General features: G+C 56.3%; 11 protein-coding genes across 11 annotated transcripts; 6 read left to right on the forward strand and 5 right to left on the reverse strand.

Annotated features, from left to right (window-relative positions):
- Window positions 1-52: 52 nt before the first annotated feature.
- On the forward strand, window positions 53-1,660 carry KL928_004817 (uncharacterized protein; the record flags this gene model as incomplete). Its single annotated transcript, XM_043205557.1, has 1 exon — window positions 53-1,660. The coding sequence occupies one exon, from the start codon at window positions 53-55 to the stop codon at window positions 1,658-1,660; it is 1,608 nt and encodes a 535-aa protein (XP_043057812.1).
- Window positions 1,661-1,717: 57 nt separating this feature from the next.
- KL928_004818 (uncharacterized protein) lies at window positions 1,718-3,802 on the forward strand (the record flags this gene model as incomplete). Its single annotated transcript, XM_043205558.1, has 1 exon — window positions 1,718-3,802. The coding sequence occupies one exon, from the start codon at window positions 1,718-1,720 to the stop codon at window positions 3,800-3,802; it is 2,085 nt and encodes a 694-aa protein (XP_043057813.1).
- A 34-nt stretch (window positions 3,803-3,836) lies between these two features.
- On the reverse strand, window positions 3,837-5,676 carry KL928_004819 (uncharacterized protein; the record flags this gene model as incomplete). The annotated part of the gene is made up of 2 exons (XM_043205559.1): window positions 3,837-5,584; window positions 5,652-5,676. 2 exons carry the CDS (start codon window positions 5,674-5,676, stop codon window positions 3,837-3,839), a joined length of 1,773 nt encoding a protein of 590 aa, XP_043057814.1.
- A 240-nt stretch (window positions 5,677-5,916) lies between these two features.
- On the forward strand, window positions 5,917-8,193 carry KL928_004820 (uncharacterized protein; the record flags this gene model as incomplete). The annotated part of the gene is made up of 1 exon (XM_043205561.1): window positions 5,917-8,193. One exon carries the CDS (start codon window positions 5,917-5,919, stop codon window positions 8,191-8,193), a length of 2,277 nt encoding a protein of 758 aa, XP_043057815.1.
- Window positions 8,194-8,229: 36 nt separating this feature from the next.
- KL928_004821 (uncharacterized protein) lies at window positions 8,230-8,558 on the reverse strand (the record flags this gene model as incomplete). The annotated part of the gene is made up of 2 exons (XM_043205562.1): window positions 8,230-8,251; window positions 8,335-8,558. The coding sequence occupies 2 exons, from the start codon at window positions 8,556-8,558 to the stop codon at window positions 8,230-8,232; spliced, it is 246 nt and encodes an 81-aa protein (XP_043057816.1).
- Window positions 8,559-8,626: 68 nt separating this feature from the next.
- On the reverse strand, window positions 8,627-9,214 carry KL928_004822 (uncharacterized protein; the record flags this gene model as incomplete). Its single annotated transcript, XM_043205563.1, has 1 exon — window positions 8,627-9,214. The coding sequence occupies one exon, from the start codon at window positions 9,212-9,214 to the stop codon at window positions 8,627-8,629; it is 588 nt and encodes a 195-aa protein (XP_043057817.1).
- Window positions 9,215-9,340: 126 nt separating this feature from the next.
- Window positions 9,341-9,802, forward strand: KL928_004823 (uncharacterized protein; the record flags this gene model as incomplete). The annotated part of the gene is made up of 1 exon (XM_043205564.1): window positions 9,341-9,802. The coding sequence occupies one exon, from the start codon at window positions 9,341-9,343 to the stop codon at window positions 9,800-9,802; it is 462 nt and encodes a 153-aa protein (XP_043057818.1).
- Window positions 9,803-9,867: 65 nt separating this feature from the next.
- On the reverse strand, window positions 9,868-10,590 carry KL928_004824 (uncharacterized protein; the record flags this gene model as incomplete). Its single annotated transcript, XM_043205565.1, has 1 exon — window positions 9,868-10,590. One exon carries the CDS (start codon window positions 10,588-10,590, stop codon window positions 9,868-9,870), a length of 723 nt encoding a protein of 240 aa, XP_043057819.1.
- A 41-nt stretch (window positions 10,591-10,631) lies between these two features.
- On the forward strand, window positions 10,632-12,281 carry KL928_004825 (uncharacterized protein; the record flags this gene model as incomplete). The annotated part of the gene is made up of 1 exon (XM_043205566.1): window positions 10,632-12,281. One exon carries the CDS (start codon window positions 10,632-10,634, stop codon window positions 12,279-12,281), a length of 1,650 nt encoding a protein of 549 aa, XP_043057820.1.
- A 1-nt stretch (window position 12,282) lies between these two features.
- Window positions 12,283-12,966, reverse strand: KL928_004826 (uncharacterized protein; the record flags this gene model as incomplete). The annotated part of the gene is made up of 1 exon (XM_043205567.1): window positions 12,283-12,966. One exon carries the CDS (start codon window positions 12,964-12,966, stop codon window positions 12,283-12,285), a length of 684 nt encoding a protein of 227 aa, XP_043057821.1.
- Window positions 12,967-13,061: 95 nt separating this feature from the next.
- KL928_004827 (uncharacterized protein) lies at window positions 13,062-14,045 on the forward strand (the record flags this gene model as incomplete). The annotated part of the gene is made up of 1 exon (XM_043205568.1): window positions 13,062-14,045. The coding sequence occupies one exon, from the start codon at window positions 13,062-13,064 to the stop codon at window positions 14,043-14,045; it is 984 nt and encodes a 327-aa protein (XP_043057822.1).
- Between the last annotated feature and the right edge of the window lie 39 nt (window positions 14,046-14,084).

The raw sequence follows: 14,084 nt of genomic DNA on the forward strand, positions 1-14,084 counted from the left end.
ACATACTGTTCCTCCAGTGTGCCCCTTGTCCCTCGCTTCTACAACCCAAAACATGGCTAAGCAGTGTGACTTTTTGGAAGTGCCTATGACACCCAAACTTGCTCATCCACAGACTTTGCAGCGGTCCCCCAACAGTATGCCCTCGTTCTCAGCACTCGGCATAAAACGGCCTAGCGATTCGGTCCTGAACTGCGCCCGCCAAGACCTCGCCACGGGCGAATCAAGCGGCGATTCCAACGGTTCCACGTCGCGAGTGTCGTCGATAACCAGTGCCTCGTCCTCAGAGCTCACCAAAATACGGTACAAGATTCCTCCGCCGCGTGCTGGCCGAGTGGGCAAGACCTTGTCTCAGCAGGAAAAGTACAAGCTATACGAGGAAATGGAGGAAGACGATGACATATCACAAGAGCCGGCCATGTTCAATGTGCCGATGGCCCTGCATTCGACCGCGTCGCTGTTTGAGTTCTCAAACAAAACGTCGGGCTCGCAGATCTTAAAGCAAGCGTGGCATGATTCGTCCAAACTTGCGCCTTCCCCGTTGCCCGGGGCGCTGGCCAAGAAGAGCCGCACGGAGCCTACGTACCTGCCGAGCCCGGTCCTCACAAAACACCACTCATACTCGAACCTCTCGCCGGACGCTCGCGACCTGAGCAACTTCTACGAGTACTCGATACAAAACTACGTGGAACAGGAGATGAACAGAAGATCCAAGTACAGCAGCAAAGTGGACGAGCTCGACGACCCGAAGCTCGTATCGGCAGAAAAGGCCGACTCACTAACGATAACGCGGCCATCCTGGTTACCTCCTAAAAATAAACACGAGTCGCTTAAGCACGAAAAAGAATTTTCCAAACTGGTGGAGAAGCAAGGGCTTCACCGCAAAAGAGAAAGTTTGAAGAAAGAGCAGCGTGAACGGGACAGGATGATAGGAGACGCGCGACTCACTTATTTATCGGGTAAGGAAAGGATTTCGGGCTCGAATTTGGCCGAGATCAAGAAACTCATATGGAGGTCTCAGGTGGACCCAACAGTCAGATACACCTTATTTGTCAAAGTCCTAGAGTACAGACATTCAAGCACGGACATTCCTAATTTGCCATCGACGACGAGAAAGCTCGATCTGGACTCGTTTATCAGCAGGCATCCAGACATATACAGAAGCCCGAAACTGGTGGCGTCTCTGGAGCAACTGCTCAAAATCACATCTGCACAGCAGGACTGGCAGTTCAACACGTACCATGCGAACTTGGCGCTGCTGGTAAACGACTTCACGTTTTCGAGGGCCCTGGGCGTCCTGTATTATCTGAATACCCACGTCATCACGAATGAATTTATCACGAAATTTAATGCTATTCAATCACACTCATACATCAAGTCGGCTCTCAAGTGTTTCAAGGACGACTTGAGCCTCGTCAATTTTGATGCTTTCATCAAGATTCTTAACAATTTCAGTCTTCCAATCGTTTTCAAGATCATCTCGCTGCTTATGGTGTACGCAGACCACAAGCTACTCTACTCATGCATCACGACGATTCTCCTCCACTACCATTTTGGATGGAACAATCTGAACCTTGTCCTTCACAACCAGGACCCTGTTATATGCATTGACGACGAGGAACTGTTTTGGAGCAGAGTTTACTCTTACTATAAGAAAATGTAATAATATCTAAGGCTGTGCCCCAAAAAAATTATCTTTTTAAATTTTTCACTTCTAGCTATGCTGAATCGGGCGCTATTCGTCACCCGAGCGCGACGGATTCCGCTGCGTTTTGTCCGCACAGTGGTCTTCCACCGCAAGCGCAAGCCACAGCGTCCAGATCCGAAGAAAATTGACTCCTCACTGAGCGAGCAGATAAAAAATCTAGAAAAATTCACACAGCAGGTACAAAGCATCGTCAACACCAAACAGGACCTTGGCGCTCAGAAAAAGACAATAGAGGATTTGCACATAGATGACAGCACACACGATCCAGCCGACGAGGAGGCAGACGCGCTGTTTGAGGCGCTGATGGCCTCGAACTCCTCTGAAAACCCGCTTCTCTTGGAGGACAGCCCCAGCACGCAGTCCATGTCAATATTCCCTCCTGCCGAGCCCCACACGGCGCTACCTCCATCGATCCGCGAAAAGCTCGATCCGCAGACCGTCAAGCACATTGCTGTGGCCGCCGGGGCCAACTGGGTGCCCGTGGTTGACCGTTTGCACCAGACCACGGGGCTCGCCGGTAGCAGGCCGATCGACGTTGTGCGGTTCGTGACGAAGATCCCGCGGCCGCAGCGGCCGCTTGTTGTAGCCAAGATCCACGACATGGCGATGTCTGCCGGGCTTCTCGAGAACGTGCATATCTACAACACTATAATGAGCTGCTACAATATGGCCTCTGCCACGCAGGCCAGGCCGATCGTCGAGAAGCTGTATTCTGAGCTGCAGGCGAAAAACATCAAGCCGAACCTCATCACCTACAGCGTGATGGTCAACCTGTACAGCAAGCTGACCGACGTCGACAACGTCCGCAAGTTTATGCAGCAGATTTCCAGCGAGGGTCTGGTGGCTACCAAGGAGGTGTACACTTCTGTTTTGCAGATGTACGTGCGGCTGGGCAAATACGAGCACGTTCTGGAGACGTTCAACACGATGAAGTTTCTTTCTCTCGCGACGGCGCCGTCGTCGCGCACGTATTCGTCTGTGATCCTGATGGACGTGCTGAATAATAACGTCGAGCATGCATTGGCACTATACGAGGAGATGGTGGCCAAGGAGCTGCCGCTGGAGCCCGAGACGTATCTCGCGCTGGTGAAGGGGTGCACCACTCGGCGGGAGCTGATCGAGAAAGGGTGGCTGTTTATTATCGAGTACTATTCCAAAGGTTTTCCCATGGACGCCCGTGTAATAGAGATGATGATGGCTCTCGCGGTCAAGGACTCCGACCTGAGCCTGTCAAGGGCACTGTTTGTGGGGCTGTTCGACACGCTGACCAAGGCCGAGGGCCGCCTGGTGCCGCCGTCGCCGGTCGCGCTGAAATACCTGTTCAACGCGTACGCTTTCTACGACGCGCAGCGAGTGCCTGTGAGCCGTCTGAACCCGCAGGTGGGGGGCATTGCCGCGCGCACGTTCGACCTGTGCGACTTCTGCTTCCACGCGGACGCGCCGCCGTTTCTGCCGACGCTGCACGTGGACGACAAACAGGCTCTGAGCGAGGCTCGTGCGCTGTTGCAGTACTTTCTGGCCAAGTTTCCGCAGCAGATTTCCGTGGAGGTGCTGGAGGCGTATTTGCTTGTGTTTGCGTGGAGGGGCGAGTCGATGGTGGAGTTTGAGCAGCTGTGGAACAGGCACACGTTCTTCAGGGGGCAGGGCGTGACGGTGGAGGAGCCGGACGAGAGAGTGCAAGAACAGCCGGCCGCTGGTACCCCCACGCTGAAATACCCACGCAACGACAGACTGTACAACGTGTGTCTGCACGCCGCGCGGGTGCACAAGGACGTGCGGTTTGCACAGAAAATATGGACCGAGCGCGGCAGGTACAGAAAGACGCCCGAGTTCCAGAGCTTGAGTCCGCAGAAACAGGACCAGCAGGACTTCAAGTTTGCCAGGGGCATTGTTTCGGTGTTCGCACAGACCAACAACGTCGTCGACGCGTACCAGGTGGTGCTGAGCTCGCAGCGGCGCTTCTCGTGGACATATTACCATCTAAAGGAGCTGATGCTCCTGGCCGAAAAACTCGGCTACGCCAGCATCCACAAGAACCTCCGAGAGGTGGCGCATCTGGCCGAAAAGCGGCAACGCAAGATGTTTGTAAATAGCTAGAGAATAGTAGTTAAATAATCTGTACAGCTCGTATTTACAACGTCGGCTCTGTCTGGTACAGGGTGTCCAGAAAACAGCCGATCAGCTGGTCGGCGACCGAGCCGGTCTGCAGACTGTTGGCCACGCCGTACAGCTGCGCGGTGTCGGACTCGACGTCGTTTTCCTCGAGCGCGAGCTGCTTGACGGCGGACTTGAGGTCGAGCAGCAGGGTGTCGATGGCGGGCACGGTGAGCTTTGTGACAGCCAGGTGCAGCGCGGGCGGGTTCTGCAGCGCGTTGAGATGCCACCCCTTTTTGCCGAGCATGTCGCCGAGCTTGTGGACGTTGAGCTTGTCGGAGCGGAAAGCCACCACCGAGAGCTGCGGGTTGCCGATGATCTGGAGCTCTGGAATGTCGTCCTCGATCGTCTGTCTGAGCCGGCGCGCCGTCAGAATGATATCCTGGCACGCCTTGGTGTAGCCGTCGTCGCCCATGTACACCATGGTGGCCCAGGCGCCCACGGTGAGCGCGCCGGGCCGCGATCCTGCTAGCGTGGGGGAACCATACAGTCCCCCCACCCACTCCGTGGAGACGAAGTACTGGTACTTCCTGTACTCGTTGGAGCGGTACATGATGATGGACGAGCCCTTTGGCGCAAAGCCGTACTTGTGCGTGTCGCAGCTGATCGACGTGACGCCGCGGAGTCTGAAGTCGAACGGGTCCAGCGCCTTTTGGAACGCCTTTTGGTAGTACGCAATCACAAACGAGCCCAGACAGCAGTCCACGTGCAGCGGGATGCGGTGCTCGACGGCCAGCTCCGACAGCCCGGCGATGTTGTCGACGAGGCCGTGCGGGAAGTTCGGCGCAGAGCCGACCAGCAGACACGTGTTTTTGTTGATGAGCCGTCTGATCTGCGTCAGATTTCCGGTGTAGTTCTCGTCCAGGTCGACGAGATGCAGCTTCATGTTGAAGTACTGCGACGCCTTGAAAACGGCCGCGTGGACCGTCTTGGGCGCGATGATCTCGAACTGTGTCAGCCCCCGCTCTGCGCGCGCCTTCTCTCTGGCCGCGAGACACGCCAGCAGCAGCGACTCTGTGCCTCCGGACGTGGTGGTGCCGCAGCCCGATTCCGGCGCATTGAACAGCCTCAGCACCATCGACACCACCTCGGCCTCCATCTGGCGGACCCCGGGAAACGCGTCCGGGTGCAGCTGGTTGGCCACGGCAAACTTGTGGTACGCCTGCGACTGCAGCTCGATCAGCTCGTCGCCGCCGTGGTACACCGCGCCAGACACCTTGCCGTCCTTCCAGTTGGCCGCCTTGAGGCGGCTCAGCTCGTCCAGCTGGTCGACCACCTCTTTTTCCGTGAGACCGTACTCGGGCACCTCGTTGTAGGAGGTTGGGGCCTTGACCAGCAGCGAGTGCTCCAGCTGTTTCCTCACCTCGCGCACCTCCGAGTCGACTTTTCTGCGCATCATGGGCAGCTTCAGCACCGCGCGGTAGAACCGCCGCGCCCAGAACCGGTACAGCATCGTGGTGCTGCGCACGGGGCCGTACGCATACACCAGGCGCAACAGACCAGCGGCCCAGCCGGTGAGGTACCACAGGATCACGAAATCGCGCGCCAGCTCCAGCAGCGAGTGGCGCTCGTAGTAGAGCACGGCGCACGCGGCCAGCGACTCGTATTTTTCGCGCGCCGCCGTGTGGTATGTGTCCAGATCAAAAGCCATTGCAAATAAAAGGAAGCTAAATAATTTGGGCTTAATTTGGCTATAATTTTCCGAATGTGCCGGAGCAAGCGCCGCTGGATCAGTTTTGCGCCAGCCGCGGCTGCCGGCGACTGCTCGCTACCGGCGACGTTCTTCCCCCACGCAATTGAGCCCTTGGCGAGCCCATTGTGCGCGCGGCGACGTCGACGAGGGCCGTTCCACAGGGCCCTGTCCGTGTCCTGATAAGAGCCGACTCTCTGGACGATCGGCGCGTCGATAACTGTCGCACCAATTTTATTCATCTCTTTCTCTCCCTTCTCTCCCTTTCATGAAACGGTCTTTGGAGCAGCTGCTGGGCCCCTCGGACGAGAAAAAGTCCTCGCTCCACCTGTACAGAGCAGCGTGCGTGCGCTGCCGCAAGAAGAAAATGAAGTGCACCAGCGACCTGCCCAAGTGCGCCGGCTGCGCCAAGGCCAACGTCGAGTGTGTGTCCATCGACCCGGTGACCCGCCGCGAGGTGCCGCGCTCGTACGTGGTGAGTCTCGAGTCCCGCGTGGAAGAGCTGGAATCCCGGCTGCGCAGCCTCGAAGGCGCCACGCCCGCAGAAACGTCCGACTCGGCCTACTCCAACAGATCCGACTCCTACATCGACAGCGTCCAGAACTCGACCGCCGCGTCGGGCTCCAAGGCGCCGCCCTCGTTCATGGGCGCGTCGTCGGGCATCCCGTTCTCCAAGCTCATGGTGACGGCGCTGAACCTGCGCGGCCCGGACAGCTCGAGCCACAAGGTGCACACCTCGGACCAGTCGATCATGGACCCTTCGGTGCTGAAGAAGACGGTTGCCGGGTCGAACATCGCGCTGTTGCCGCCGAAACAGCAGGCCCTCAGCCTGCTGTCTGTGTATTTTGCGCAGTCGAACGCGCAGCTCCCGATCTTCCACAGAGAGGAGTTTCTGGCCCGCTATTTCCAGCCCATCTACGGCGACGTCCCGCTCGACGTCTCGTTCGCGTCGACCTACACCACCATCAACCCGCAGTTCTTTGCGCCGCTCAGAGAGGAAGACACCTGGTACCACCAGTACACGCAGATCCTCGACCAGGAGGTGGAAAAAAACAAGAACGCCGACCTCGTCCAGGTCGCCAACTCGATCGACGTGCCTGCACAGTTCCACGTCCCGCTGTTCTTCATGAACATGGTGTTTGCCATCTCGTCGTCCGTCACGCTCCTCAAGTACCCGGACCATATTTCCGACAACTTCAAGAACGCGGCCATGCTCTACATCGACTCCGTCTACGGGTCCCACGACCGGCTCGAGGCGCTCCAGGGCATCCTGTGTTTTGCGCTGTACTCGCTCATGAGGCCCGCCGTCCCTGGTATCTGGTATATTCTGGGCTCGGCGCTGCGTGTGTGTGTCGACCTCGGCCTCCATTTCGAAGGAGACTACAAGTTCGACGCATTCACGCTCGATCTGCGTCGCAGACTGTTCTGGTGCTGCTACTCGCTCGACAGACAGGTGTGTTTCTATCTCGGCCGCCCGTTCGGCATCCCGGAAGAGAGCTGCTCCGTGCCATTCCCGAGCGAGCTCGACGACGCGTTCATCACCAGAAACGCCGCCGTGGCCGACTTCTCCGCAAAAACGTCCACCATGCCCACCTACAAGCTTGTGTCGCTGTCGATGTTCCGCATCCGACGGCTGCAGTCCGAGGTGCAGAGCATTCTGTACGACAAACGAGAGCTGCCCCGGCGATTCGCCAGTCTCGAAGACTGGCACGCAGACATCTCCCGCAGACTCGACCAGTGGAAGGCCGACACGCCCCAGAGCCCACGCAAGATGAACTGCGACTTCATCCACGAGTTCTTCATCCTCAACTACAGCCACACCAAGGTAATTCTCAACGGTCTGTCGCCGCGAAGTTTTTCGCTCACGCTCGAGAATTACATGAACGTGCTCGAGGCCTCCAAGGATATTATCTATTCGTACTACGAGCTGTACCAGAGCCAGGTGATCAACTACACGTGGGCGGCCACGCACAACCTGTTCATGGCGGGATCGTCCTTCTTGTACGCCATATTCAACTGCGAAGAGGCCAAACAGCGCATCTCCGTGGAAGAGCTGCAGACGGCAGCCATGTATTGCAGTATCGTGCTGTCGGGGCTCTCTGGCAAGTGCGAGGCCGCAGTGCAATGCCGGGACATTTTCGACCTGCTCACGGCGGCCGTCATCCGCATCCGCTACGCCAACTTCGTCGACCCGGTAGCCGTCAACCTGCCGTCCACAGAGCAGATCAAACAGTTCCAGCCGGGCAACCACGTGAACGAGCACCTCAAGGACCTGGTCTCCAGTCTGCCTGCCACCATGCGCAGCCTGGGCGGCGGCCCAGATTTTGCGGCTCCGCCGTCAAAACCGTACGAGCCGGCCACGAACGAGTCGGAGCTGACGACTTTCTTCGAGGAACTGAACAAGCTGGAGTCCATGCCGTCCAGCCGCTCGCCCAGCGACATCCATTCGCCGGCCAAGGCGGCGCGTCTGGGCCCCTCGGGCGAGTCGCCGCTCCAGCTGAAGTCTCCGTCAGATATGGCGTACGACCAGAACGTCGACCGCAGACTGTCCAAAGAGGGCCAGAAAATCTACAAGATGATCTTCCAGGTGCCCACAGAGAGCATCTGGGAGCAGTTTTTCGCCAACCCGGGGGTCGATCAGTGAACGTTGTCCATCTGCATTAATAGGTCCATGCGATTGTTAACAATACTGCCGTCCTTGACTTCGTAGAGATCGAGCGCCAGAATCGGCGATTGCAGCCCGCTGAACGCGACCTCCACGTTCACGATCGCCCCGGGCTCCAACGCCGGGTTGTTCAGCGGCATCCGCGAGACAATCTTGCTCATATCCACCTGTAGGTCCGGAATGTACGTTTCGCTCCCGTCAGCTGGAACGAGATTGCCAATGCGCAAAAACCCGGTCTCCTCGTCGTAGCCAAGCGTCTGGCCAAGAAGCCGCAAATACGCCGGTCTGGAATCCTCCAAAACAACGAGCCGCAGCTTGCTCATGTCCACAACCAGTTTACCCATATCGACATAGCTGAAATATTTTATTTTTCGTACAACCTATACTTATCTGAGCACCGCCTTGATTGTGATTAGAATTTGACCTTGGTTTTGCGTTTGTTCTTGAGCAGGATCTTTTGCGCTTGTTCTTCCGCCTCGCTCTCTTCGCTCTCCATCTCCATGTCCTCGTCCTCGTCCATCTCGTCTTCCTCCTGTTCTCTCTGTGCCTTGGCGGCCTCCTTCTCTGCCTTGATTCTGAGCTCGACTTCTCTCATTCTCAGCAGTTCCTGGTTCTCCTCCACGAGCTTTCTGTCGGCAGCAAGCTGTCTCTCCTTGTTTCCTCTCATTCTGTTCTTGTAGAACGCTCTCTCTCTCTTCTGTCTGATCTCCTCGATTCTCGACATGGCCTTGAGCGTCGTAGCAACAAGATCTCTGTTGTAGCGCACCGGAACATTGCGTCTGCTTGCAAAGGTGAGCGTGGAGTCGACTGCGAGCTCTTTTCCGGCAGCCTTTCTGAAAGCCTTTGTCCACCTGAGTTTTCTTGGGTTTCTCTTCTGTTTGAACGCCTTGTGGCACTTCGAGCGACAGAAGCGGAATTCCTTGGCATCGTTCCGCACAAACATGATCCCGTGGCCGGGGTACACCGGCGATGAACAGAAGTGACAGGAGTAGATTCTCATGGTCGTGATAAAAAAAAAATATTCCAAAAAAAAAAATTTGATTTTCCCTGTACGGGCAGGTGATACAGATCATGTGTCGATGGCCCATTCTTCATTTTTTTCTCTGGAAAAATTATCGAAGCCTCCATGTCCAACATACAAAACATCAGTATACCCTCGCTTCCGGTTCCGGGAGAGGAGTCCGACAGCCACAACATTCCGTCCCAGATCTCTCTTCAGCCTCCAAAACCGTCCGTTTCGACCACCGAACAGTACTTTAATGCCGCCTCCGAATATATGTCTGAACACCCTGTGATAACTGGTGTTGGTGCGTTTGCTGCCGCTTACGTTGCCGCGGGAATGTACAAGAAGTTCAGCTCTGCGGGAGCGTCCAAATTCTACAAAGGAGGCTTTGATCCGAAAATGAACGCCAAGGAGGCTCTGAGGATACTGGATCTCAAGGAAAGCACGCTGACGAAGGCCAAACTGAAGGAAAACCACAGAAGAATTATGTTACTGAACCACCCGGATAAAGGAGGGTCGCCATTCCTGGCCACCAAGATCAACGAGGCGAAGGACTTCCTCGAGAAGAGAGGCATCAACAAATAAGCTATTGTAAATAGGTGAATAAATGTGAAAGGTATTGTTGAAAAAGCGCAGGGGCTAGGAAAGCGTCAGCTCCATTTCCACCACTTTTTCCGTTCTGTCCCTTCCTGGCGCGTCTCCAGCTCTGCCTGCGCCGTGTCCAGCGCCCTCATCAAGGTCTCTTCTCTACTCTGTCTCACTTTTTCTGCCTGCACCACGTGTTTGACTCCGAACCGGTCTTTGACAAACTCGTTGCCGTCCTGCGCATGCACGAGCTCGTTTTCCTGATTTTTCTCGTACACGATCGACGGCAGCGGTTTCTGGGGGATGGTTCTGGCCCTATCGTAGTGATACAGGTCTCTATAGTCCTGATCGTCCAGCTCGCCCAAAATCCACTCCTTTGCACGGAGCTGCATGCGCCTGAAGGGTGCCAGAACGTGGTCGTAGTCGTTCCATCTGAAGAAGAACACGCCTAGCACGGTAAACCCCACCATCAGCGATATTCCTGTCATTCTGGCCCCTCTTTCGAACTTGCTTGTGTAGTTCACGCGGCGAAGAACCTTGTACCTTCCGGGATACAGCTCAGAGGCCGGCCGTGGGAAATACTGCAGCTTTTTCATGTCAATCCTCAATTTCGAAAAATCCCCCACATCTTGAGCCAAGGTGCCCGAGTTCTCCTTCAGCTTGCCAGGCGTGCTGAACTCGCTGGGGTATCCCTTGGCCGGGCGCAGGTCCGACGGGTCGTAGGGGTTGTACGGCGCCTTGGGCGGAACCCAGCCGGGCGGATTGGGCCGTCTTTCGAAATCGTCCATGGTGGTTAAATAAATAAATTCCCAAATTATTTTATTTATTTATGATCTCTTACATCTACAAGTTTCTCTCGCTGGAAACGCTGGACGCGCGGCTTTGTGCGCCGGCCAATCCCAAAAAGAAAGCCGAAATCATCAAACGAGCAGGCCCCTCGCGGTGGAAGAGCTTCGAGTTCAAGCTCTACGCCGTGGCGTTCCTCGTGGTTGTCCCATTGATGGTCAAGACCGCCATGGAGGCCAGCAACGAGACGAACCCCAATTACTACCGCTACGAGCGCATTCTGAGCGACGGCTGGCTATTTGGCAGAAAAGTCGACAACAGCGACAGCCAGTACCGGTTTTTCAGAGACAACGTGCCAATGATCGCGGCGCTGATGGTGTTCCATCTAGTTCTGAAGAGGCTGTTTCTGAGTCTGGGCACGGAAAAAGTGGTGTTCGACGCTGTTTTCGGGCTTCTGTTCCTGTTCGGCGCCCACGGCTTCAATTGTCTGCGGATCCTGTTCCATGCCATGGTCATGTACGCGTTTGGCCGTGTCCCCAACAGAAAGCTGAGCATGGCTCTTCTCTGGACCTACGGGCTGGCCACGCTGTTCCTCAACGACAGGTACAGAACTATCAAGTTCGGCGAGCTGTCGCCGTCATTGGCGTTCATGGACTCTTTCAAGGGCCTGGTTGCTAGATGGGACGTGTTTTTCAACTTCACACTGCTCAGGCTTTTGAGTTTCAATCTGGACTATCTCTGGAGAGAGCCGAAAAAAGACAAGGAAGCCAAGGGCGTCGGCGAGCTGGACGAGAGACAAAGACAAAACTGCCCCCTGGAGGACAAAGACTACTCTCTGCTGCACTACTTTGCCTATGTTTTCTACACCCCGTTGTTCATCGCAGGCCCCATCCTCACTTTCAACGACTACATCTACCAGACACGGCGCCCGCTGAGCTCGATCACCTGGAAACGGACCGCGACGTACGGCCTGCTGCTTGTGTGCTGTATCATGCTGATGGAGTTCATTCTGCATTACATATATGTGGTTGCTGTGTCTAAAGCAAAAGCCTGGGACGGCGACACTCCGTTCGAGATCTCGATGATTGGGCTTTTCAACCTGAATATTATATGGCTCAAGCTTCTGATTCCCTGGCGGACGTTCAGGTTCTGGGCTCTCTGTGACGGCATCGACCCGCCAGAGAACATGATCCGCTGCGTCGACAACAATTACTCCACAATGCAGTTCTGGCGGGCATGGCACCGCTCGTACAACAAATGGGTCGTGCGGTATGTGTATGTGCCGCTGGGCGGCTCGAAGAGCAGGATCGTGGCGTCGTTTGCGGTGTTCACGTTTGTGGCGATCTGGCACGATATCGAGCTGCGACTGCTGATCTGGGGGTGGCTGATTGTGCTTTTTTTGCTACCGGAGATGCTGGCCACCCAGCTAGCCAAACCGTACGAAAATAAATGGTGGTTCAGACACCTGTGTGGCGTGGGGGCCATCATCAACATCTGGATGATGATGCTGGCCAATCTGTTTGGCTTCTGTCTCGGCAAAGACGGCCTGACGCTGCTGCTGAAAGACATGTTCACCACCGTGGACGGCTGGGTGTTTTTCGTGCTGAGCAGCGTGTGTCTGTGGATTGCTGTGCAGGTGATGTTTGAGTGGCGCGAGGAGGAAAAACGCCGCGGCGTCGACGTCAAGTGCTAGCTTAGTTGTACATGCGTTTGTATTCTCTTGGGCTAACGAAGCTTTTTTTGTTCTTGTCCTTCCAGAGGCCCCGTTTCTCGCGCTTGGCGTACTTTTCCCACGCCAGATAGAGCGCCTCCTTGCCGTCGAACTCGACGCCCTGCTTCGCCTCGTAAACCGTGCCGATCCCGTTCTTGATCATCTCCTCGCTCACGTCGCGGAACCCGTTCCATTTCAGCACCATCACTTTTGCAACCACCCGGTTGTACTGGTCCAGACTCAGCGGTTTGACATACAGTTTTCGCCCCAGAATGTAGTTGCGCAGCCACTGCAACGCCTCCTCGCTGTACGGCTGCGCAGGCTTGCCGAAATGCGATCTTTCCGGAGCGTCCACGCCGCAAAGACGAACGTGGATGGTTCTATTTTTCAGTTTGCGGAAGGTGTTGATCTCTGGAATTTTCCGGAGCCATCCCCAGCCACACAGGCGTCCTCCCGGCAGGTGAAACATGTGGAAGTTGTCGCCGTCGCCGACGGAGGTGACCTTGCCAAACAAATACCTTCTTCGAAACATGTACGACGGGATGTCGGTGGCGACGTTGATCCGGCGAAGGTTGCGCGAGTAGAGCGTGTATCCGGTGATGAGGGCCGACGCGGTGCCGAAACCGTACAGAAGCACGAGCGGGTGCGTCGGAGAGACGTCAGACATAAGCTGGATCAAATATACTAATTTTTATTTTTTATTTACCAGACGATCGTCCGCAAACATGAAAAAATCTGGAGTCGCTATATTTTTAACAAACCATGTTCAAACGGTTCACTCGGTTCTACGCCACTTACCGGCATTTCGGCGACAGAATAACGCGAACGGGATGGACGTTTGAACTGACGCCCACAGGCCGTCGCAATCTGACCATCGCCGGCGCAGGGCTCGCTGTGCTTGTCGCCACCCACATAGAACAGGCCCCCGTGACCCACCGCTCGCGACTGATGATTGCGCCGGCGTGGATGGAGCTGTGGTCTGCAAATTCCAGCTACAAGGCGCTGATCAACCAGTACCACGGGGCCATCCTGCCGGCCAGCCACCCGGCAACGCTCAGAGTCAAGGCCATCATGGCCCGCTTGATAAAGGCGGCCGAGAACTACATCGACCCTGACACGGGCGAGCGGGCGAACTTGTTTGCAGACCTCAAGACACACACGTTGCCGGCGATCGAGTGGAAGATCCACGTGATCGACGACGTGAACCGGGTTGCCGGCAGGCCGACGCCAAACGCCTTTGTCATCGGCGACGGCAAGGTGTTTGTGTTCCGGTCGATCATGCAGATGACGCCGACCGACGACGAGCTGGCGACCGTCCTGGCACACGAGCTGGGCCATCTGCTTGCGCACCACATCAGAGAGCGGCTTTCGGCGGCCCCGCTGTACACGGCCGCTGCGGTGCTGATGAACACGGTTTTCGGGCCCTCGTCGTTCAACTCTGTGCTGTCCAACATTCTGTTTGAGAGCCCGAACTCGCGCGCAATGGAGACCGAGGCCGACTACATTGGCCTGATGCTGATGTCGCTCGCGTGCTACAACCCGCACGAGTCGCCGCGGTTCTGGAACCGCATGGTGCAGTACGAGCGCCGCAGCGGCCAGATCGTCCCGGAGCTGCTGAGCACGCACCCAAAGAGCGAGCGCAGAATGCAGAACATCGGCGAGTGGATGCCCCGCGCAGACAAGCTGTACGAGCTCGCCGGCTGCGCAGGCATGCTGTCGTACAGAGACATGTTCAATAAATGGTAGCACCGCGTCGATCGGCGCGCGTTCCGGCTCGAGCCACAA

This window comes from Ogataea angusta (assembly GCF_019207475.1).
Source record: "Ogataea angusta isolate 61-244 chromosome Unknown 61-244_NODE_11_length_350522_cov_89.849751, whole genome shotgun sequence".
NCBI classification, from domain to species: domain Eukaryota; kingdom Fungi; phylum Ascomycota; class Pichiomycetes; order Pichiales; family Pichiaceae; genus Ogataea; species Ogataea angusta.